We start from the raw sequence: 22,350 nt of genomic DNA, 5'->3' as shown, positions 1-22,350 counted from the left end.
CATATTTTTTGTTAACTTGAAAACTGGTATCATGACTGGTCCACCATATACAGCACTGTTTGTCTCGCGCTCAGATCTGATTATTTCTAAGTTATCAAACTTTTATCTACAAAGATATCTGCAAAGTTACATTATTGCCATTATATACATATCGATAAATGACCAATATCGCTAATCTCGGAAGTATGTGATGTAACATTGAAGATCCCGTGCACTTACGTCAGACCACAATGTCGCCTGCGGTTCTCGTTTTGAAGACATCTGTTTACAAAATCACAATGTGTGTGAGGACTTCCTTGAAAGATCAAGAAGAAATCCCCCTTCACGTTAACGCTAGTCAAGAGTTGGGGGGTAAATCACTAATGCTATATCCTCTGAGGTGATGGAAACACGGTTGTGTGTGTGTGGCTGTGTGTGTGTGCTGTTCTCGCTCACATGGCATAACAACTGACAGCGACGACCACAGGTGACAGACAGACAGCGGGGGGATTATTTAGTCTGCAGCACTTGTGTTTACTGCCATCACTCATTCAGCTCACGTCAGTAGTCCGCTGGAGTAATAGCTGCGTATTAACACACCGTAGGACGTGTCTGCAGACTGTCATGTATGGGGTACACCCCAAAAGTGCCGCTATTAGCGCACACTTCAATGAACAAATTGTAAAAGTCTCAGGTCTAGTAGAGAAAAAACTGATGTCGTGGCTATAGACGAAAAACCGCGTATTTCTATGTAACTGAACCCCGATGCTTATAAACTTCGACTGGCACCGTGTAGCAGTCAACGTTTGACTTTCAATGCGCTTTGCTTACCTTTTGGGACCAGGCTGTTAGATCCACTCAGACTAGATACCCAACTTCTCGAGCCTGGTGATGTGGTGCGGTGTTGGCGGAGTTGCCCTTCTCCACGACACCGCAACTTTTTAACAGCTACGCGTCCCACAGCCTCGGAGCTGTGCGCCGAGTCATTATTTCCTAGAAGAGCTGTGTGGTTTTGTTTGCGAAAGGCATTAAAACATGTTGACACGCAAGAAGCGGTCCGGCTGCGGTCCTCTGCGGGTGTCGATGTAATCAGCTGTCATCACATTAGCCACGAGAAGAGCCGAGCTGCTCTGCGCCTCTCCTCTCCATGCTTACACACTTTCAACGCCACCCACTTTTCCCGAACAGACCCGCGGCTGGCTCGGCTGATGCCTGACTGAAAAGATTTGAGCAACCTGGCTACTTTTACTCTAGCTTTATATGAAGTTTTTCAAAAGTAGTATTAGCAGAGTATGTATGTGTGCACTGTTATTTATTCAAAAATGAATAGATTAGTATATACGTGATAACTACTGGGGCCTGTTTCAGTACAGAAGCCTATTAGCTTACGTAGTGCTATCGCATACACATCTTGATATTTTTACTCCTAAAATCAGCTAAAGTAGCTTGGTATGACTCATATTTCAAATATTTATAATTTAGCAGCCCCTAGGTTAATCCACTGTATAAAGCAACCTTAGAAACTTGGCTTAAAAGGGTGCTTTTAGGCCAAGTTTATTCTGATTGGTTACTCTTCCAAAACAGAAGGTTTAAACAGTACATGGGTGCGGCTGGTTATTCGCTGTCTTTGACATCATACAGGAGAAAAAATTGCAGGAAACTCAATGTTTGAGGAGCCTGAATGCTTTGTGATATGAAATTTGGGGCCTTTTTATCATTTGCATCCAGTATTGTATTTTATTACAGGTACTCTCTATATGTCTCTAGATCACTGAAAATTACTTCTACCTGGGCCATTTTTACATATGACACATTATTATTAAGAACAGAGAGCATCCAGTTTTGTTTTGTTTTTTCAGTTATCAGTCAACTGGCTGATTACAGTTTTTCAAATGTAATCCACTAGAGTGGCTCTCTAAATTTTAAGATCTTTAATTCTGTTTAATTTCAGGGTCTTCTTGGACTAGCATAGTCAATATTTTTGTAAACCATGTATCCAAACATTAGAATTTGCTGCTTAACCTTGTCATTTTAATCAGCTTTAATAATACAGTCACATGTTGCTTGTAGAAGCCCTTTGAGAGACAGAACAAACCCATTTACAGGCAGGGAATAAATATATACCAATGCTTTCTCGGTTCTTCAATCTCATTCCACCACAAGTCAGCACTCGTTTGTACTGTGACGTTGACCCAAACCAAAAAAAAAAAAGTGTTCACAGCAGTTTTAGGAAGTAACATCATCCCCAAGTTTGGAACTTGTGAGTTTCTGTCTTTCTTTATTTAGTGACCGCACAAGTCATTTGACTGAAATTAATCCTGACTGTTGAGATTTTTTTCTTTAATGTGGTAAGTGTTTTGGGACTAGAAGTAAATGTAAAGAAGAAGAATTTAGTTTAATACAGCTTTCTGACACCCAGCAGGAAGGTGTCACTAGTATCCTCTTATGTGGCTGTCTTCTCAAACTGCAGCTCTTTCATTTGGAGTCATTAGGACGCTGAAATCTTTTTTTAGAGACAGAAAATCATAGTGGCCGCATGAGCAATTATATGTTGGGTAAATCTTTTCTCAGCCATGGTGTTGTGGTGTGAAATCAGTTTTTGCTGCCTCTGCAGTAATGACAGCTTCCTCATATGTGATCTTGTATATGCAGAACAATGGGAGGAAACAGTCAGTTGGATGCTTTAGCTTTGAGCAGAGGACACGGAAAAGGAAAAGATACAGGATCGGACACACTGTCGCCTACATAGAAATGGACTTAAGCAAGTATAAACAGAAATGCTTACCATTTCTGTTTATGCTGGTTTATTAGAAAGCACTATCACTGTGTTGGAACCCCTTTTGTGATCAGCATTGCTTTCATTTTTCATGGCAAAGATTCAACAAAATGTTTTGGAAAATTCTTCAGAGATTTTGGTTCATATTGATGTGATAGCATCACACAGTTGCTGTATGTGTGTCGGCTGCACATCCATGATGTGAATCTCCCATACACCACATCCCAAAGGTGCTCTTTTGGCCTGAGATCTGGTGAGTACGCTGAACTCACTTTCTTCTTGCCATATTTTGTTTCTCGTCTTATTCAAGAAACCAGTTTGATCATACAGGAATGGACATCATCATCAACAATACTCAGGTGGACTGTGTTGTTTAAACAATGCTCGTTTGGTGCTAATGGATCCAAAGCATACCAGAAAAATATCCCCAACGCCATTACACCACTACCAGCAGCCTAAACTGTTGATACAAGACAGGATGGATCCATGCTTCCATGATGTTTACCTCAAGAATCATCACGTCAGACCAATTGTGGTGAGGACATTTGCATCTTATCCTCATTTTCCTGTTCTTAGCCCACAGGAGTGGATGCCTATAGTTTTTTTTGCTGCTGTAGGCCTTCTGCAAACCTTCTTTTGTAATGACTTGTAATTTGAGTTACTGTTGCCTTTCTATCAGGTCAAAGCAGTCTGGCCATAGTCCTCTGACATGACCAAGGATTTTTTAAAATTAAATTCAACTTTTTAAAATTTATATAATGCCAAATCCCAACAACAGTTGCCTCAAGGTACTTTATATTGTAAGGTAAAGACCCTATGATAAGACAAAGAAAACGGAGAAAAACAGAGAAAACCCCTATGACCCCCAGGAGCAAGCACTTTGGTGACAGTGGGAAGAAAAAACTCCCTTTTAACAGGAAGAAACCTCCAGCAGAACCAGGCTCAGGGAGGGGCGGCCATCTGCTGCAACCAGTTGGGGGTGAGCAGATGAAAATAGGACAAAGGCATGCTGTGGAAGAGAGCCAGAGATGAATAATAACTAATAATTTAATGCAAAGAAGTATATACAGACATAGTGAGTAAAAAAGGTGACTGAAGAAGCATCATGGGAATGCAGCAGCCTACACCTATCGCAGCATAACTAAGGAAGGACAGGGTCACCTGATCCAACCATAACTATATGCAAGCTAATCTTAAAGAGTGTCTGTCTGCTGAATCCAAACTGGAAGCTGATTCCACAAAAGATGGCCTGAAGGCTCTGCCTCCCATTGTACTTTTAAACACTCTCGGAACCACAAGTAAGCCTGCAGTCTGAAAGTGAAGACCTCTAATGGGGTGATACCGTACTATCATGTCATTAAGATAAGATAGCATCTGACTATTCAAGACCTTGTATGTGAGGAACAGGATTTTAAATTAAATTCTGAATTTAACAGGAAGCCAATATGAGAGAAAAGCTCTCTGTCTTTTAATCTCTGTCAGTACTCTGTTAATTCACCTTTCAGCTGGTTGTGCTATCTACATGCATAAATGCACAGAGTTGCTGCCATGTGATTAGCTGATGGATTGACTGTCTCCATCATCCTGACTCATTGAATGTGGATAAATCAGTGTGGGAGATGCCTGGCACTGGTGGACTGCTGGTGGGCTTCATTGACGCCACATTTAACCAGTCTACACAAGTGCAACCCCACGTGCACACACACATGCATACTACAGCTGGGAACACTCCAGATCATTAACCACTTATGAATCGCCAGCTTTGTTTCTTTTCACAGTAGCCACTTTCATCCAAGGGCAAAATGTGGGTCTATTGTTGTCTTTCAATATTTTCCTTCCAGTTAAGCGTCACTACAATGGTTTGTGTGAAGAGAATACACTGGCTGTCACACAATCATCCGATTGTGTTGCCTCTGAGAAACATGAGCTATGATGGTTGACTGGCCAAAAGAAAATTTATTGTAGTTACCAGACTGATCCCTGAACTGATGTCAGTAAGGATGAATTAATGACTATTATGATTCAATTTTACCATAACAAAAGCTTTAATGTCACATGATAACGTCACATGATAATCTCAAGCATTTTTTGACTTTAGGATTACTGTGCAGTCGTGTGATCCAAGCACCATTTCATTTTTCTCTCTTCAGAAAATAAAAAGGGGAAATATCTGTTTTTTATTAAAACATTTGCCACTCTTATTGAAGTTGGGTGATGAAATTTAACACATCAACTAAATCTACAAAGAACAGAAGAGATCAGAAGCTAAACACAAAGAAACATACGGATATGTGCGATTCTCCGTGCATTATCACTTACAAAATTTGTTGCTGAATTACAGTAATCTACTGTTTTTACTTTGTATTTAACTATTTATGGATTTCCTCATGTGTTTCTGTGGAAAGTCGGGGTCATAAATTCACAGAATGCCTGGTGAAGTACGCTTTTCCTCTTTCCTGTTTGTCAGAGAGAGGCTGTTGTGCTTGTTATGGGAATGACACAGAAAGGCAGATATCTGGAGCAGATAGATACACACACACACACACACACACACACACACACACACACACACACACACACTGAAAAGGTCAATTGTTAACAGCAAAAAAGAATTGAAGGTGAATTTTAGGCTTGCATAATAGATCCAGAGAAGCTGTCGAACCATAAATCATAAATCATACATAGTTTCACTTTAGTTTCAACCTGCCTGAGGGAAACCTGTTGAAAGAGCAGGTTTGAGACTCCAGTTTGAAAAACATGTTTAGAGGTTTGTTCTCTGGTCAACAAAACATATCATAAAATTACACAACAATTTTTTGCCTACAAAATGTTATCTTGAAATATGATGATGTCAGTGACGTTTATGTTTCCACCTAACGGGATCCTTTGCTGCCATCTGCAGGAAGTCGAGGCTCAGTCTTGTGACTTTAGCTTGTTGTGTATCATTTGTTTGAAGCACCACACTGATCAGCAGTTTGTTCATGTGTCTCAAATAGACAAACTTCAGTGAGTTCTTATAGGACCAAATAAATAACAACAAGTCAGCACTATGACATGGCTCTACAACTATCAAAAACTAGTGTCTGAGTGCATCCTGCTGCCATACAAAAGGAAATTGTAACAACATTACATCACAGACATCTCAAATGTACTTATAACAGTGTTGTAATCTGTATGAAGATAAAACCCAAACATCTAAGCCACTAACTCTAACGAGAGGGGTTTTAACTTTTTGCCACAGTCCACATGTATAAAGGCAGGAATAATTTTAGGTTATTCTTATTATTAAGTTATTCTGGGGGACCATCATTACCCTGTAAGGAAACATTACTGTGCTGAGGGGATCGGTGTCTTTTAATGATAACAAATGGTGGGAACAAATGATGGGAACAAGGGCTCCCTGAATGAAGTTTGAACATGTGCTATGTGCGGTGACATCTGTGGGACAGTTTGGACCCATCTAAATCCCGTGTGGGGGAATATCTTTTGGAGTAAAAAACACAAAGGTGTCCTTTTGTTGAGAAATTCAATTCAACAGAAAGAATATGGAACTATTTGACTAAGTCCTGCTTTGTTTCTTATGCATCAGTGACATCTACTGTATGCACCCTGAGATGCACATTTTCCTATGAGTCCATATATTATTTCCATCACACACAGAAATAGTCCTAAAGAACCCAAATGAATAAATAAAATAAATATAAATAAATATTCATTTAAATAGATTAATTAGCTCTGTTCTTTAGCATTCTCCTGACTAGAGGAAGACTCGCATGTATAATAAAACAGAACTATGTGAGAAAGAAAAACAAATATTTTAGTTTGAGGAAAAATTTACAGTCTGTTGAGAAGAATTAGAAAAATAGATAAATAAATGAAGAAATGTGTAAATGTAAAAATATAATAAAAAATGGGAATATAAATTAAAACAGGAGTTAAAAGGGTAAATAAAGAATAAATAGAAATTTATTATCATTTTGTATGTATTTTTATACTACCCTTTTTTGTACTACCTATGTTACCTTTTTTGTTTTTACTGTTACTAATTATTACTGACAGAAATTAATAATTGATACTGAGTATCAATTATTACTATTGATACTTCATACTTTCAAAAATCCTAACTTCTAAAATAAATATTTTTACTGAAATTCCTTATAAAGCTCCTTATAGGCACTTGCATACAAAAATAAATGATTAAAACAGATTTATGCATTTTTTATTTATTTATTTTGCTGCAAGATGTAAAGTCAGATGACTGCAACTGCAGCAAAAATTCCCTTTGATTGTTAGGGTACCTGGGTCGTTGACCCAGTGATTTCAGTTTTGTACCTTTATTTGTGTTCTCGTCTTGGTTTATTACTGTGAAGGTTTTGGTTTCTGTTTTTCTGTTTTGGTTTCTGTTTTGTATTTTCCCCGGTCCTTCTTGGTTTATGATTTTGTAGTTCTTAAGTTTGGGTTTCCATACTCCCTCTGTTCTGTGTCCAGTCGGTGTCTGTGTCTGCCATGCTCCCATGTCTCTGTTCCCTCTGTTGCAGTGTCTGCTTGTGAGTCTGTCTGTAAGTTCAGTCTGTTTCCTGTTTTACTTTGAAAGTCCATATCTCATGTTAATGTGTCTGGTTTTGCTTCCTTTGGCTTGTCAGCCCTGATTTGCCCAAGCTGTGTTTCCCTCCTGTCTCCCATTCCCTGATTGCTCCCTCTGTGTATTTAAGTCCTGTGTTTTCCTTTGTCTGTGTCATGATCTACCCTCATCTTACTGTGTGTTCTGGCTACCTGCGTGAGTGCCTATTGTCATTTTTGTTACTTTTGAGTTCACATTTTGACTCACTTGACATTTATTTTTTGAAAAAGAATTGTTATTGCCAAAAAAGGTAAATAATATTAACCTTCAAGATCAAGTCTAAAGGCCAATTAAGTATTTTATAATGTGACAAAGACAATTCTGTGAAATATTTTGAAATCAATAAATGCGAAATATTTAAAAATGAATGTCCATTTCAGCGAATCAGTGTATTAATATCTATTATATGCTTTAAATGTGTACCTGAGTGCACGTTTTTTTTAAAATTCCCTGTTTTTCAGAGCAATAAACTAGCAATAATAAAGAAGTCTTAAATACAGATGGTAAAAACATTTCTTTAATTTCATTTTCACTTACCATCAAATTATTGTAATCAAAACCAAAAAAATATCCTTTACAAATACAGGCTAGCTGTGTTCATACAAATTAAAACTGTTGGATAAATACACCAGCCTTTCAACAGTTTCTTGATACAGAAAAACAAAACCCAAAAAGGAAATAGACGCTAGGACTACAAAGGTATGTTAAGGTCGTGTATCATTTACATAATTCATACGCGTATGCATGTGTATGTTTTTTGTACGAGCTCTTCTGTGTATTTGTTTATGACTGTGTGCCCTCTAAATGATTGTCCATGCCTCATCTTGGGCCAAGCTTCAAGGGGGCTTTAGGAGATGAGAGGTTCCTCCTGCCGTGGTGCGGCTTCACCTTCAGGTTTTGTTTTGGTGCTGGTTTCAAGTAAAAATGAAGCTGTCAGGGACCAGATGGAATAAAAAGTGTGAGTTAGTTTATTTAGAAGACATAAAAAAACACACACCACACAATAACCGCAAGTTTGGTCAGACCAACCATACGAGCAGAAACCAACCTGTATGGCCTCAGCTGGTCCCACTGTGACAGTGCTGGTGAAAGGGAGGTAACCGGGCGCAGAGGCTGTTACAGTGTAAGTGCCTGGCAACAGAAGTCTGAAGTAGTCGCCATCAACTCCTGGAGGAGCACATGTAAGGAAAAATTACGAGACTCGTACAGTTGCTGTATCTTAATTTATTAAACATATTCCTGGAGTGCCACCAATATGTCGACAATGACGGTTGTTTTTAACATAAAAAAATAATTCACACTAAATAAAGAAAGTTGTTGGTGCCAAATTGGAAACTGATTATGAACTACACGATGTCATCATGCCAATATGGATCCTCTGAGGAATGTTTGCAGTACTTTGTTAAATATGTGCCATGAAGAATTAAAGTAGTTCTAAAGGCAAAAAAGGGGCTTATCCCTGTACTAGCGAGATGCATCTGTTGAACTGGCTGGTGAGTGTACAGGCTGCACGTCTTGATAGGTGACTTTAATTTCTCTCAAGTTGCATTTCCACCACTGACCAGTAGAGGATGACTTGCTCCGTTATATCTGTGCTTGACTTCCACACCGCACCATTAGATGCACTTGACTGTCCTTTTGCGTGTGAGGATTGAATGCACTTTTAAAATTTGGATATCATACTAAAATTTAGTTCATCGCTAAAAGTCTTGTCGAGGTTGCGTCTTGTTTCATTCTGGTTTATTTCCAAAGGATCATATTTTTATGGAACTGAGACTCAAAGTCGACTTCTGGCTGCTCGAGGCATTCGATTCATGCAGAAGTTATTGTTAGTGCCTGCCATTAGTCATGCAGTATGTGTCCTTGTCTCATTTTGAAATGACAGACTGACACCGGATGTTATCAAACACTGGTCTTCTATTTCACTGGCTGGGACACTAGACAATCAGTCACTATAAATCCAGCTTCCACACCTATCAAGTTTTGGAATGAAAGAAAAAAAATAACAACCACATATACACCAAAAGTCCCTGTTACCTGCGGTCACGTCATGATTGATGCCAGCTACTGAGATCTCTGCTTTGCTGATGGGGTTGTTGTTTTCATCATACACCATGCCTTTTATCCCATGATGCACCTGAGAAAAGACGAAACATGTGCATACTTCAAATATTGAAGTATATTTAATAAAATCTAAGGTTTGGAAATTGGATTCCTATCATCTGTTTGATGTGTAAAGCTGTCTGTAGTCTTAAGAGCTTAAAAAAGGAAGGTCTTTAAGTTTTTTGAAGACATTTGACTTCATCCAGAAAGTTTCTTCAAAGTTTTCTGCACTTATGTTTATTAGCACATACGCTCAAAACCCTGAAACCTAAAGTCTGAAATACTGACTTAAAGTGATTTGATTGCATGTACAATTTGTTACAAAACTTTAGATTTAATGGAATGGAATGAGTGAATATGAAGGAATCCTAAGCTACATTTCTACACCTCAGACTTAATTAACACTCCTTAGGCTCAGCAGTGTTCAGCAGCTAAAGAAAGACCAGAACAGCATCTGCAGGCCCAGTTTAGTTTGTTTAATTAATGCTTTGCAAAAAATGTATGCAACTGGGGGCCCACCCTTACAGAAACATTATTAGTGGCAAAGCATCGCTTTTTGAATCTCAGTGGAATAAAGGACATGTTGTTGTCCTCAGACCACGGCCTTGTTCCGTCCTCGAAGAAGGTTAAAAGTCAGATTACTCATATTACACAGAATTTCACGCATCTAATTTTTTGGTCACTTTATCCCAGAGGCGACTGCCAATATTCACAAGACACCAGGGCAGCAGACTCACGACTCCTGGCAGTTGGGTTTTTATGTGTAATAGTGTAGCTGTGTATGTGTGGTGCATTGAGCTCCAATAAATTAAATACTCTTTCAGTATAACTCTGATTTGCCAAATTTCGTCATGTGCAAACCTGTTCTAGGTATGAAACCAGCGCTTCCCGGTTGCCCAGCCATTCTCTCGGCAGTGCTGATGCCGGAGGAAACTTATCGCAGCTCAGCTCCAGAGTGATCTCGAAGCAGTTGGTGTACAAGTAGTTGAAGTCCTGCATGCCTGAAACACAGATAAATATTTTAGGAGGACAATAAATGTATTAATGTGGCTCTTCACTTTAGATTTCTAGGTCTTTGCAACAGGACACATTAGTTATATTTATAGATTCAAAGTGTTTTTTCCACCACGCTTTGCCTCTTGAGGAAGCTGTTCAAAATTGTAGGAGTATAAGTTGCTTTAAAAAAAATCTTCTGTTTTTGGCTTTACAATATGGCTCCACTTTTCATCAAAAACAAATGTACAAGGAGCCAGAAGGGAGGGAAGGTTCATATGTAACCCCACAGACCCCGACATAACACTTGGAGCATAAAGACCTGGTAAAATAAACATAGCATGCTGCTTCTAAGTGAGACTCTGGGCGTTTTCAGTCAGTTCAAAAGCTCACATGACTCAAGTGAAAAGCTCATCAGACTCACACTGCTGAGGAGAAACCAGAGCAGCCTGGATCAGGACTTACGCATCAAAGAAATGGGGGTTGTTATTGTTGCAGTTGCAGATTAACTGAGCTGAAACTGAATATATGCCCAGAGAGTTGGATAAACTTGGTATTTTTTAACTTCCAAGAATTCATTACTGTAACAGTGCATTACTGTAAGCTTTCATTAAAAGGCAGCACACAAGTTTTCCAGCCTTTAAGCGAACCATGAGAGGGTGAGGAGTTTAAGTTTCGTGCGAGCGCCTAAGGCTGTGTGACTCCTGAGAGGGTCTCTGCCAGCATGGAGGAGGAGGTTTAATGAATGCATATTTTCAGCTATACCAAGAAATTTCACAAAATTCAAAACTCTCTTCAAGCTTCAGTTCCATTTATAGAGAGTTTATGGGATTTTACACAAAAAACAAGAGCGGTGGGGAGGCCAGCTGAGCCGTATGATTCGTTTCAACCTCACTAAAAGGCGAGGTCCTCTCCAGCTTAGTTAAAATTTAAAGGATCCTTTACTTAAAGAAAAAAAGGAATTGTCACCACTAAGGTTGCCTTGTAGACTTTAACCCTTTAAAGCCTGGACCATGAAATAAATAATTGCTAGAAAAATCAAATTTAAAAAAACGGAGTCAACTGAAAAAAAGAAAAGCATTCCTCTGAAAATGTTCAGGTCCACAGACTCCACTAAAAATAAAAAGTCTAAAGAAGACCTTCAGAAAGCTTGGAGAACTACTGCTCAAGGTCTGGCTTCCTGGAAGCAAAATATAAAGAAATTAGAGGTGACTCAAGACTTTTTCAGAGTGCTGCACGCTGCCTGCTGATGGTGCGGATCGTATTGAATGGGTGCCTTTTACACCCCCTGTCCACCGCTCTACTGCTAGCTGGCAGTGTGCAAGAGGTAAGGGGGTTTAAGGCAAGCGCAGACCCAGTGCATGATGACACTGGAGAAGCGTGTCTTGCGAGCCAGTCAGTGCATTTCATTCATGCTGAAGGTAATGACAGTAGGAAGCCATCACTCAGATGGCCTTTTCTTTCTTTAGCAGGAGAATTACAGCAATTGTTCCACAGCACATGGAAATTTTGCATGTAGGCAAGGAACAATGTGTTTTGTACGTAGGATAGAGGACTGCGTGCTCGTGTGGCAGGGCATTTTTTCAGCTCATTTTTATTTAAACTGATAATTTAGCTATTATCTTCTTTGGCTTTCAAATTCCAAAATGTCTGGGGGGGTGTAATAGTTTATTTTCTAAGTAGCTGTTTATATTATGAGTTTGTACATACTGGAATGTTGGCAACCAGTACTTCTCTGGAAACCTAAGAGGTCAGGACAACAGTTAGTGTTGTTGGTGTTGAGCTACAGCACTAATTTTTGTGGTGCCAAAGCAGCATAATATAAATCCAGATGCAGACTCACTGGCCAAAAATAGATGTAAACAGCGTGTAAATAATTTAGTTTGAATTACGATTAATTCAATTACGAAAGCCAGCCTCAGTAATAATTTAGAGACTGCTCCAAGTGAGTCTCTTGTGCTTTTACTATGCATTGCTGTTGTCTTCCCTTCTGCTCAGGAGAAGACGTTTTGCTCACCTTTGGACAACGAGTACCAGCTGGCCCCATTGGTGATCCCCTCATCAAAGTAGTCGCCACAGTTCCAGCCCTTGTGCATCCAGCCGTGAGCGTATGAGTAGGTCCTCGCCAACTGTCATCACACACAAAAGGACACGGGCCCATTCATCCACGTGTTTTCATCCCCACACAACAGGCAGTGACGGTATGAGATGTGTGTCACATCTGGAAATTTTAATCTGTCACGCACCTTTCTGAAGATCTTGTCATCAGGCGTGGCCGAATAGGTGGTCCGCCCTCGAATGCGGCCATCTCTCGACTTGTCGAAGGGGTAATTGGCCACCACGGCTCCTCCGTGAAGATTCGCTGACAGGATGAAGTTGTAGTTTTGCATCCATTTTATCACAGCCAAAGTCTCTGGTTGAACCTGGGGAGGATGAAAAGCAGGACATTTAAGATTTACTGTACTTGCAGGACCACGTGCATGCATCTTTATTCCAATTCCCCAAATGAAACAATCTAATCCCACTTGAGAACCTGTCAAAATGTCTCTAAATCATCAAATAAGTTATAATGCAGAATCCCATACAGTCCTTTACGTCACCTGAGATATTTCCCAAACAACATCAGCGGGTTGACATCTGGTTTTCTTTTCATCCAAAGCTGCTGGCTTCTCTGGTTGGCTGCTTACCTGGACAAACCCCGGTTTCCTCTGCTTTGCCTTATGGACATATTTTCTCTCTGCCTTTCTTTTTTACTTAATCATTTTGCAAAAATGGTTAGAGTTTAAAGAATCTTCTACTTTGCTCAAGCACATTTAATGATTCACCTAGCTCCTCCTAAATGCATCAGGCATGGTTAGCTTCATGGTTAAAGAATACCAACCATTTCAGTTAATGATAAATTTAATGAGAATATACAAAATTCACAAACTGAAGCTGGACTTAGCAACAAAGGAGTGGAAACACAACAGTTACGTGTACATATAATTCATAATATGCAAACTGATTTAAAGGTTTTTGATCATTTTGCTAATTAATTCATCAAATTCTGCATGAACGGGATCAGCCTCAGCCAGATGGCATCTCCATTGCATTGCTGCAGACCTTGAAATTCCACTTGGGGCTGCCATTTATTTTCTCTGTCAGCGTTAACTCTCCTCACACTCTCAGAGCCATTTATCACGTTTGGAGACGAGGCGTAATACCTCTCCTTGAATATGGTATGTAGGACAATAAACACAGTCTGACTCTGTTCAAGAATAATCAAGCTGATCAGAGCCCAGTGACCTTGAACAGAGCAGCTGTAAGCAAGAGATCTGGCTCCCGTTTTGAACGCCGGCAGGAATTTATTATCTGTAGATCTTTATATATACTTGTGCATCCTTTGAAATAAGGGCTGTCACCGTGGTGTAGGGTTACACACGAAGGACAGACACGGCCATATCGCAGAGCTCTACTAACAACAGAGGATACTACCCCATATTAAATGCAAAGAGAAGCAAATCAAACATTCTGGATCACTTAGAGGATCGCTGACAGTCTGAAGTTAGTTTTCACACTGGGTGAGGGATGTCCTCTGGAGGCCAGTCAAATGTCAGTGGATACTTTTGCAAAAGGAGCCTTTTTTTATGTCGGGCTCTTCTGGGGCTCTGTAAATAAGGTATTTCTAAGAGAAATGAAAGTGAAACTTGGAAAATGTGCTGCTGCCCAGTTCTCAGTCTTATTTTAGCACATGTCAGTTTAGTCTTGCACTTGTTCCAGTGAAGAAAGTTTCATCACTTAGCTAAATTAGTAAAAGCTGCATTCTCGAGCCTGCAGGGCTTGAGGCTTTATGTGAGAATGTATTCCTGACCAGCATAAATGAAGCAGCTGTAAGACAAGCACAGTTACCCTTTTGTGTTTCTGCATCAGGAGACAGTCATATGTACAGACTCCCTGGCTCTCTGGTTTTGCAGTTCGAGGTTAAAAAACACAATTTTCCACCTTTGCTTGGGAACAAAAGTGGTGTGGCGACAGGGAAAGAAAAGGAAAACTACACTGAAACCAACTCTCTGTAATGACATGCCCTGTCAAAACTGCTTAAAACCCTGAAAAGAGTTATTTTGCGGGAAGAGAAATCAATCACGCATTCATTTTAAAGCACTGATATGACTTTCTTTGTTTCCTAAAGGATAATATTTACTCCTCATAAACTGAAATCAAGCACATTGCATGCTTGACCATATACAGCTCACTTTGAGTTTAACTGGACCAGCGAAACTTCCATTTCTCTCAGTATAAAGAAGTAAACTACACCTTTAATTCATGAGATGTTTTAATATAAGACAAAGAAGTGCAATTTCAAGAGTTCACCTCAGTTTTTCTGACATGGTAACAAACATGCAACTGTATTAAATTAAAGAAATCCATCAGCACGACTCTGGTTTTAAATTATAAGAATTAAACGTGTAAAATTACAGAAAAGGTTTTGGTAGCTTATTGCTCAGACTCTCCTGTAAATACAGAACAGACTATCACGACTAATTCAGAGAAAAGGTTTTAGTTTTTTTACTGTAGACCAACAGAAATGTCTATAGTTGATTGTGACTGTATTAGTGTCCATGGGAAGGGCTTTATTAATAGGAAAAGCTGCAATAAACTAAAAATAAAATAAAAATACAGTTAGAAGTCTCAAATTTACACCCTTGTCTTTGTCTGGGCATTTCTAGCCCCTGGGCCTTATGTTTGACACCCTGTCATAAAGCATACCCTGTTTCATTTTTCCCCCCTAATAAATAATTTACAAAGTGAACATGTTATATTTAATAAGACTTGACACGAGCAAGTGATACCATAAATGCGTAAGGAAAACACTGAGGTCATAAACCAAATGAGGGTCATTTTCTCGTAGGCTTCTACCCACCTCTTGCCCTGTGACAGCTGAAATACCCCCGCCCCTCCTCCGCACGTGCACGTAAGTCGGTGAAGTTGATTTCTTTTTGGGACTCCCCATAAGAAGAAGGGTTTAAATGTATGTTTAAGACACTTCTACGAGGATTATATCCATCTTTTCTTTACAGTCTATCACTAAATCTAGCTAAAAGTATTTTAATTTGGACGGTTCAAGATATAATCAACTTTGGGTTCATATTTCAGTTCTCAAAACATGAAGCTATCTAGCAGTTATAATAAAAACTGACTGTCCTTAAGAAGGAGGAATTTTATTTTTCAAGGAAACTATGAACAACAGCCCTACTGGAGGCTGCAGTCGAGACACCCCCAAGGATCTGACCTTAATAGTTAAAATGTACTTTTTGGCAGGCTAGTGGACTGTTTGACAGCACGCACTCTCATGTTACTCTCCACTGTTCATTTTACACTTCAGTGATCTGAAATAAGTACACATTGCGCTACAAAGGCCATTCAATCACCCAGAATGAAGCCAGGTCTCTCCCACAGCCAATCTGAACTCTGCTGCTTACGCCGAAACTCTGAGGCACATTTTTCTTCCTTAGTCTCAGTCACCGTGTAAGTGTGGCAGGTTTATATAGTGTCTATTCTATGTAGAGAGTATCTGTACTTTTATAGTGCAGACATAGCAATGTGCAGACAGTTTTGGGTAAAATAGCAGCAAAGTGAGGAGTCAGCCAGTGCCTCAGGGTAACAGTTACACTCTGACGCCGCAGAGTGGCTCACTGTAACTTCTCATCATGGTGATGAAAACCAAAAAATGTTTAGCTGAGGCTCAAAGTCCTCATAAACAGTGCATATAGTTAATCACATGTTATGACCCAGAGAAGAAGAAGGCTGTTGGCGGGGGGGCTTCTTCTTCTTGGGGTGTTTTCTCAGCTCCAGCATCTAAAGAAATATGCAAACTAATATGACTTACCAACGCTTTTGTTCCAGTTTGCGGAGCTAGGTTGCCAGTTACCCCACCTGTTTCATATTTCAAAGACTCCAAATACGAATGAGGGCAACCACAGTGTCTATGCTAAGAGCTATAGCCTGCTATGTGCAAGATAAGCAAACAGGTCTAGGCTATACAGGCAAGCAGAAAAGTCACAAAATGATACAGAGGACCTACCAAGGAGTCTACTGAGTCTACTCACATTTAAATATATGGACTTTTTTTATTATTTAGCTAAGACACAGCTGGCACTGGAATCTCATCCAGTGCAGATCTCATGAATTTGTTTATGTCAACAAAGTTAAAGCCAAGATAACCCAACTATGTTACAGCTGCTCATTATTCAGCTTCGCTCACACGAGCATGATAAATGCCCTCATCCATCCTCCTCCTCGCTCCCTCCTCTCTCACCCACATATGCTCCGAGCCACACATACTTGCGTACACACACGGACACTTTAACACACACGTACACCCTCAAACGGTTTCCGTGTATTCAGCAGAACTGACCTGATGCTCCCAGTTGTCCGGGAGGGGCAGGTGGTGGTTTCGTCCTTTGGTTTTCTCGTAGTAGTACATGAGCGCGTTCAGGTCCGGAAAGTCGCGGTTTAGATCGATTTCTCTGGCGTTCCCTCGACCCACTAGGTAACCGTTGAACTCCGGACCCTGTTGATGCACAGATCACAAAAAAACCCCATTTTTTTTAAACTGGTGAGTAATCTTGCTCTTTCCCACCAGAATGATTAAATGATCATATTTTGGCTTGTGACATTAAGGTTTCCTGAGGTCAAGTTATGAGCTCAAATTTCTCGGAAGCAGTAAAACAAAGCTGAATTTATTATTCCCCAGTCCTCAGAGGCTATCTATAGAGCAACAACAGTCAAGTATTTTTCCCAAAACGGAGTTTTAAGACCGTGCAACAAATCCATGGTACTGAGTGTGCTAACAGCCAGACAGATAGACTGTCACAATCGATTAAAAGTACCCAAAGTCAAAGCACTTTAAGCAAAAAAGCTCAAGTTCTCACTCTTAGGCAGTTTTTTTTTTTTCTACTGCTGGATCTGAATGATGTCATGTGGGCACAGAAGCCCCTCCTACCTGCTGTTATGCCTTCTGGATGCAAGGGACAGGCAATCAGAAGAAAGCTGGCTTAAAGGGAACAGCTTTTCCCCCTCACTACAGTGAGCATGGTAAACAATACTCCAACTAAACATCGAATTAGTTAGCACTGTCATTGCAAGCATGTTAGGATGCTAACATTTCAGTTTAGTTAAAAGGTCTGTTTTGCTTAATTGCAGCGTCACAGGGGCATCACTAACTGTAGACTTGTTTTATTTTATGAGTGCCTTGAAATTTTCTTATTTGTTTGCATCTTTAGCTTGGACCTTTAATCTTAAATGTCACTATATGTTTTTATATATCAAGTAAAGCAAAGGGGCAATTTAAGAAGCTCTTTTTTGATTGGTTTGACTTTCTAAGACTTTGCAAAAGAGCTGACTGACCTGTATGTTGGTGTCTATAGCTTACATAGATTTCTTCTTGTTGTTGTTTTTTTCCCTAAAAGCTTGATCACAACACTGAGTCGCCAAGGATGCTTTAAAATGAAACTGCCTTACCGTTTTTGAACAGATGCTGCTGCACCCAAACATCTGCTGACGCAACTAATTACAGTGCATGTATGTGTCGTCTGAGTGGCAAAGAGAGGGACTGTCATGTGAAGCTGGTCGCTTCAGGACATATCATTAGCCAGCAAGAGACTGTGTGTGTATTTGTGTTGGAGCAGTCTGTGTGTGTATCAGTTGTTTCACGGCCCATAATTACCCCTGACACAAAGTTAGGGGCTTTCTTGGGAAGCTGATAGATGGGATTATTACAGACGCAAGCAAACGGTGGAGAAAAATCATCAACTACTGTTTGACTCGTCATCGCTCATCTTACACAAACACACACACACATGTATTTGTTTAAAAATCCTAAAAGATCAGATGGATTGAGCTGTGTGGCTCGCAGGTGTTTAGTTTCACTCAGGGACCTCAACATTTCTAATATTTCCACTGCCAAGAACAAAACCAAGGGAAAAGAAAATATAGATTTTTTTTCTCCTTCTTCACGCGGGGGACGGTTTCTTTGAAAAAACACAGCCAGAGATGTCCCAGAGGGAGTTTTGTTTTGGCACGTCTAAGCCTAAAGCTCAAATTACCTGTCTGGCAGCCACCTCGTAGCCATCGGGGTTCATGGAAGGCAGGATGTGGATGCGCGTGTCGTGGATCAGCCTCACGATTCGCTGGTTTCTGGCTCGGTACTCCTCGCACAAGAACTGGGAGAACTTGATGAGAAGCTCACGCCCAAGCACCTCGTTGCCATGCATGTTGCCCACGTACTTGAACTCGGGCTCCACTGGGGAGGGAGTGGAGAAGCAGAGGGGGCATGAAGTTACGAAAAAAGCCACACAGAGCTGTCAAGTACCACATTTAAAACAGATGGCCTGAGGAAACACATGCAGGACGCCACAGTCGCAGAAATTTCTTGATAAGGATGTTCTTACAGACATAAGCTCTGGAAATTGTGCTGATTGAATTATCTGGATGAGTTATGTGTATTTGCCACCAATGTATCAGCCTTGCTCTCTGTGCAGGGTTTCTTCCCCCTGAGGATCCCTTTATTAATCACTGCTGAGGGAAGCAAAAACCCCCAAGCACGGTTACCAGAGGTCAGACCTATGACTTAACACTAGATACAAATTTGCACTAAATTTGACACTAAAACCATCACATCAAAGAATAAGCGCTTGTGTTTTTTTTCGCCATTGATACTTTCAAATCTATCAGCGCCCTTCACTAATTGTTTCAGGCATCCAAATGGCATGCTGGGCATTGCAACTCCCCTCTTTTTCTTTAGCACAGTTCCAACTGGCCATGAGTTCACAAAACAGCGCTGGCTCCAGCATGTAGTTTAAAAAGAAAGAAAGAAAACCCACACACACTCATTCAGCAGTATGTGAAACACATGAACTTCGTACAGAGTGCAGGAGGCTTGACCCAGACTACACCTCAGGTCACTCCCCCTTCATGAAGTGTTCAGTTCCTGTTTTTCACCCTCGGTCACCTTGCGACAGAACAGGCCTACATCCTTCAATTCTACTGAAGGAAGCTTCCGAGTATGCAAACACACAGAAAAAAAGCAGGCTTGGCTGGAGCCAAAAAAGCATTCCCTTCAGTTGTCAAGCTTTTTTTTTTAAATGCAAGAATGGAAAAATCTTCCACAGCATTTCCTTGATATGACATTTTGGCCAATTTCCAATGCAAACATTGGATATAATCATACAGTAGCTTCAAACTAAATACCTGAAGAGCTGATTCAGTGGTTTTTGTGGGAGTGTATTCAGGGTTAAATCCTTGATGACTCAAAGTGATTCTGTTTGTCTTGTCATCTGCTACATTTTGTCAGTGGTCGGATGGCAAAGAAAAATCAAAATGAATCACAGATGTTGACTCGATTCTTTCACTTTCTTCTTTCTTTTCCTTTTTTTTTTGTTTTCACTTTTGACTTTTCCTCAGTTTACAGCCAGTGATGTTCAAAGCACCCAATTCGGGATCATTTCACCTTTTCCTCCTCACTGTTAAGTCACACAGTGGTTCGGCTTCATAAAGGCAAAATCGAAAACTTGAGACAAAACCGAAGCCTCTTGCAGACTCAGTCTCCTGCCAGCTATTCTCATTGTGTGTGGCAAAAAGTACAAGACAGATGAGGAGTCAGTAGCACAGGTTGTGCATTTGAAATCTATCATAGATTAATATCATTTGCAGATGTTTATCAGCTTTGTTGAGGAGTTGGGATTAAATTATTAAGCTGTTAAATTAATTCCATCCATCACGTTTTCTGCCAATTATCCACTTCGGGATAAAATGCAACATGAAATCAATGTACAGCATGTCACTGGGCTGTCAAACAACGGATCAGGTGTTACTTACATGCTTCGTGGTTGCCTGGGTTATCGCTGAACTCCAGGACATAGAGGTGGCGACCCTCCACGCTGTGCCCGATGCTGTAAATGCGCGTGATGTAGGGGCATTCGCTCTGCACTGCAAACAGAGCTCGTACCATGTCCTCGTATTTGTGATGCTGGAAGTCTGAGCCCGACACCAGGAACCCCATCAGCCCCAGCAGGAGAGCACAGAGCCAGGGAAGAGTCCAGGGTTGCTGCATGGTCCCTTAGCCCAGGTTGTGCAGCGCAGGAGAGGCTGGTGAAGAGGCTGCCTGCAACTATGCAAACCACTCACAGGATTTCAGATGTATTCTCCTTCACACACCACACATACTGCTTGCTCCCTGCTTGCTCTTTTTCTTTCTTGTGCCCCTTCTTTTCTCCAGCTCTCTCTCTGCCTCCTCCCACATACAGTCCTCTCAGTGAAGAGCAAGTAAGGACAGCCCCCTGCTCCTTCTTTGTCTCACTCTCCTCCTCCAACAGCTGCTTCTCTCCCTCTCTCTTTCCCTTTGGGTGCTTGTCAAGTACATGCTACTTGCTTTATTAGGGGCTTCAAATGCTTCTGCTTTAAGTAGTTTGCCCCACAGCCCCCCGAGCTTTCGGCACACACACTCTGAATTTCATTCTGCCTCTGAGACACTCATTTTCCATCCCTTTCTTTGTCTCTAACTCTTGTTCTGTGCTCCCTTCCTGGGAAAGAGGGGTTGTTTCCACGGCACTGCTTTCCCCAACCCCTGCAGCCCTCAATCATCCATTCATTAACTCTTAAGTCAACACACAACCCCTGCGTGTGCGTGCACGCACGTGTGAGTGTGTGTGTGTGTGTGTGTGTACGTGCATGCACATGCGCTTGCAGTCCACAGATGAATGAGTGTGAAAGCTCTTTTGCAACCTTTAAACTGGCTTTTGTAGCTCTGTTTCCCCAAAGCACTAACACATAGAAAAACATACCAACACAGGCTCTTGCAAAAAGACTAAATGCTGCAGTTAAACTTCTAAAAGGCACAGGACGATACTGAGATGCATGCATCCCGTACAAACACACACACACACACACACACACAAACACTACGACTACTGCAGAGCGTGCAAGGGGTGCTGTCAATCAAGCCTGCTGGAGAAAAAAGGGAGCTTTTTCCTCGCAGAATGTTGTGCAACTGCTTGTAGAAGCTTAAAAAAATTGAGAGGGGAAAGCAAACGTGAGGCCAAGAGAAGAAGTAGCACATGGAAAATTGAGCAACAGGAGGCTCGGGAAAAGGAAGGAAAAAGGTAACAAAGACAAAGAGAGGAAGAACCCGACAAGGATGGAGGGAAAAGCAGGAGAGAAAAAGATGTGGCTGAGTGACAGTGGACAAAAGTGGATGAAGGCAAAATGTGCTTTTCTGTTTAAGGCTTTTACATTCGCATGTGGCAGCAGTGGCTTTCTAATAAACAAGCTCAAGTGAATGAGACCAGTCCTCACTCTCTCTGCCAGTGATTGTATTTCTGCGGCTCCACTGTTTACATATGTTATGCCTCAAAGCTCTGATCCCGCTCGCCAGTCTCATTCACATCACCCTGCCAGGCCAAGTGTGCTCAGCTGTAACTGTCATTTGAGTCAAACAATCCAGCAAAAATCATCCCTCACCTAACCAGACACATCTGTCATCGCCACTTTTTTATAACATCACGAAAACAAAATCTCAGTTTTTCAGTCCAGAAGTCAAAACATCCATAAAGTCATCGAAGTCAAGCGTGAAGTTTTACCTTGAGTGATTTTATAAACAACTGGGAATAGATAGGACTATTTGGGTTTTCTGATTTGAACAAAACCTGCGAACAGTCCCACTTTTCCTTTCCTAAAGATCTTTGAAACCCAACAAATTCAGTTCAGTGTTCATAACCAGTCTTACTGCTAAAAGCCAAAATCTGACACTGTAGCTGCAAAATTGCATTTGTCTGACACAGCGCATAGATGCATCATTGACTCGTTCAGACGCTTTCAGTGGCTCTAAAAAATACATATTGCA

The 22,350-nt window shown here is 40.7% G+C and overlaps 2 protein-coding genes across 4 annotated transcripts in view; both read right to left on the bottom strand.

Annotated features, from left to right (window-relative positions):
* The window catches only part of dnmbp (dynamin binding protein), a 50,293-nt gene extending 49,153 nt beyond the window's left edge, over positions 1 to 1,140 (bottom strand). For all 3 annotated transcript variants that reach the window (XM_084937663.1, XM_084937665.1, XM_084937666.1), the window contains exon 1: positions 811 to 1,140. The gene's annotated coding sequence lies outside the window, so the exon portion shown is untranslated. The remainder of the gene's footprint in view (positions 1 to 810) is intronic.
* A 6,737-nt stretch (positions 1,141 to 7,877) lies between these two features.
* cpn1 (carboxypeptidase N, polypeptide 1) lies at positions 7,878 to 20,765 on the bottom strand. The gene is made up of 9 exons (XM_084937662.1): positions 20,328 to 20,765; positions 18,557 to 18,753; positions 16,867 to 17,022; positions 12,719 to 12,895; positions 12,490 to 12,601; positions 10,341 to 10,480; positions 9,414 to 9,513; positions 8,425 to 8,543; positions 7,878 to 8,306 (listed from the first exon to the last, which is right to left on the bottom strand). Exons 1-9 carry the CDS (start codon positions 20,560 to 20,562, stop codon positions 8,196 to 8,198), a joined length of 1,347 nt encoding a protein of 448 aa, XP_084793788.1. The 5' UTR covers positions 20,563 to 20,765; the 3' UTR covers positions 7,878 to 8,195.
* Positions 20,766 to 22,350: the final 1,585 nt, after the last annotated feature.

The sequence above is a fragment of the Perissodus microlepis genome, chromosome 8 (assembly GCF_051167445.1).
Source record: "Perissodus microlepis isolate ML-2025 ecotype Zambia chromosome 8, ASM5116744v1, whole genome shotgun sequence".
Classification (NCBI taxonomy): domain Eukaryota; kingdom Metazoa; phylum Chordata; class Actinopteri; order Cichliformes; family Cichlidae; genus Perissodus; species Perissodus microlepis.
The sequence above is the reverse complement of the archived record's forward strand: the minus strand, read 5'-3'. Positions and strand labels throughout refer to the sequence as shown.

Excerpts from the sequence above, each read along its gene's own strand:
- cpn1 (XM_084937662.1), bottom strand. The coding sequence starts at position 20,562 with ATGCAGCAACCCTGGACTCTTCCCTGGCTCTGTGCTCTCCTGCTGGGG. Across the intron at positions 12,896-16,866 it reads CGGACAACTGGGAGCATCAG|GTTCAACCAGAGACTTTGGC; the intron begins GTCAGTTCTGCT and ends CATCCTCCCCAG. Across the intron at positions 9,514-10,340 it reads TGGTTTCATACCTAGAACAG|GTGCATCATGGGATAAAAGG; the intron begins GTTTGCACATGA and ends GTCTTTTCTCAG.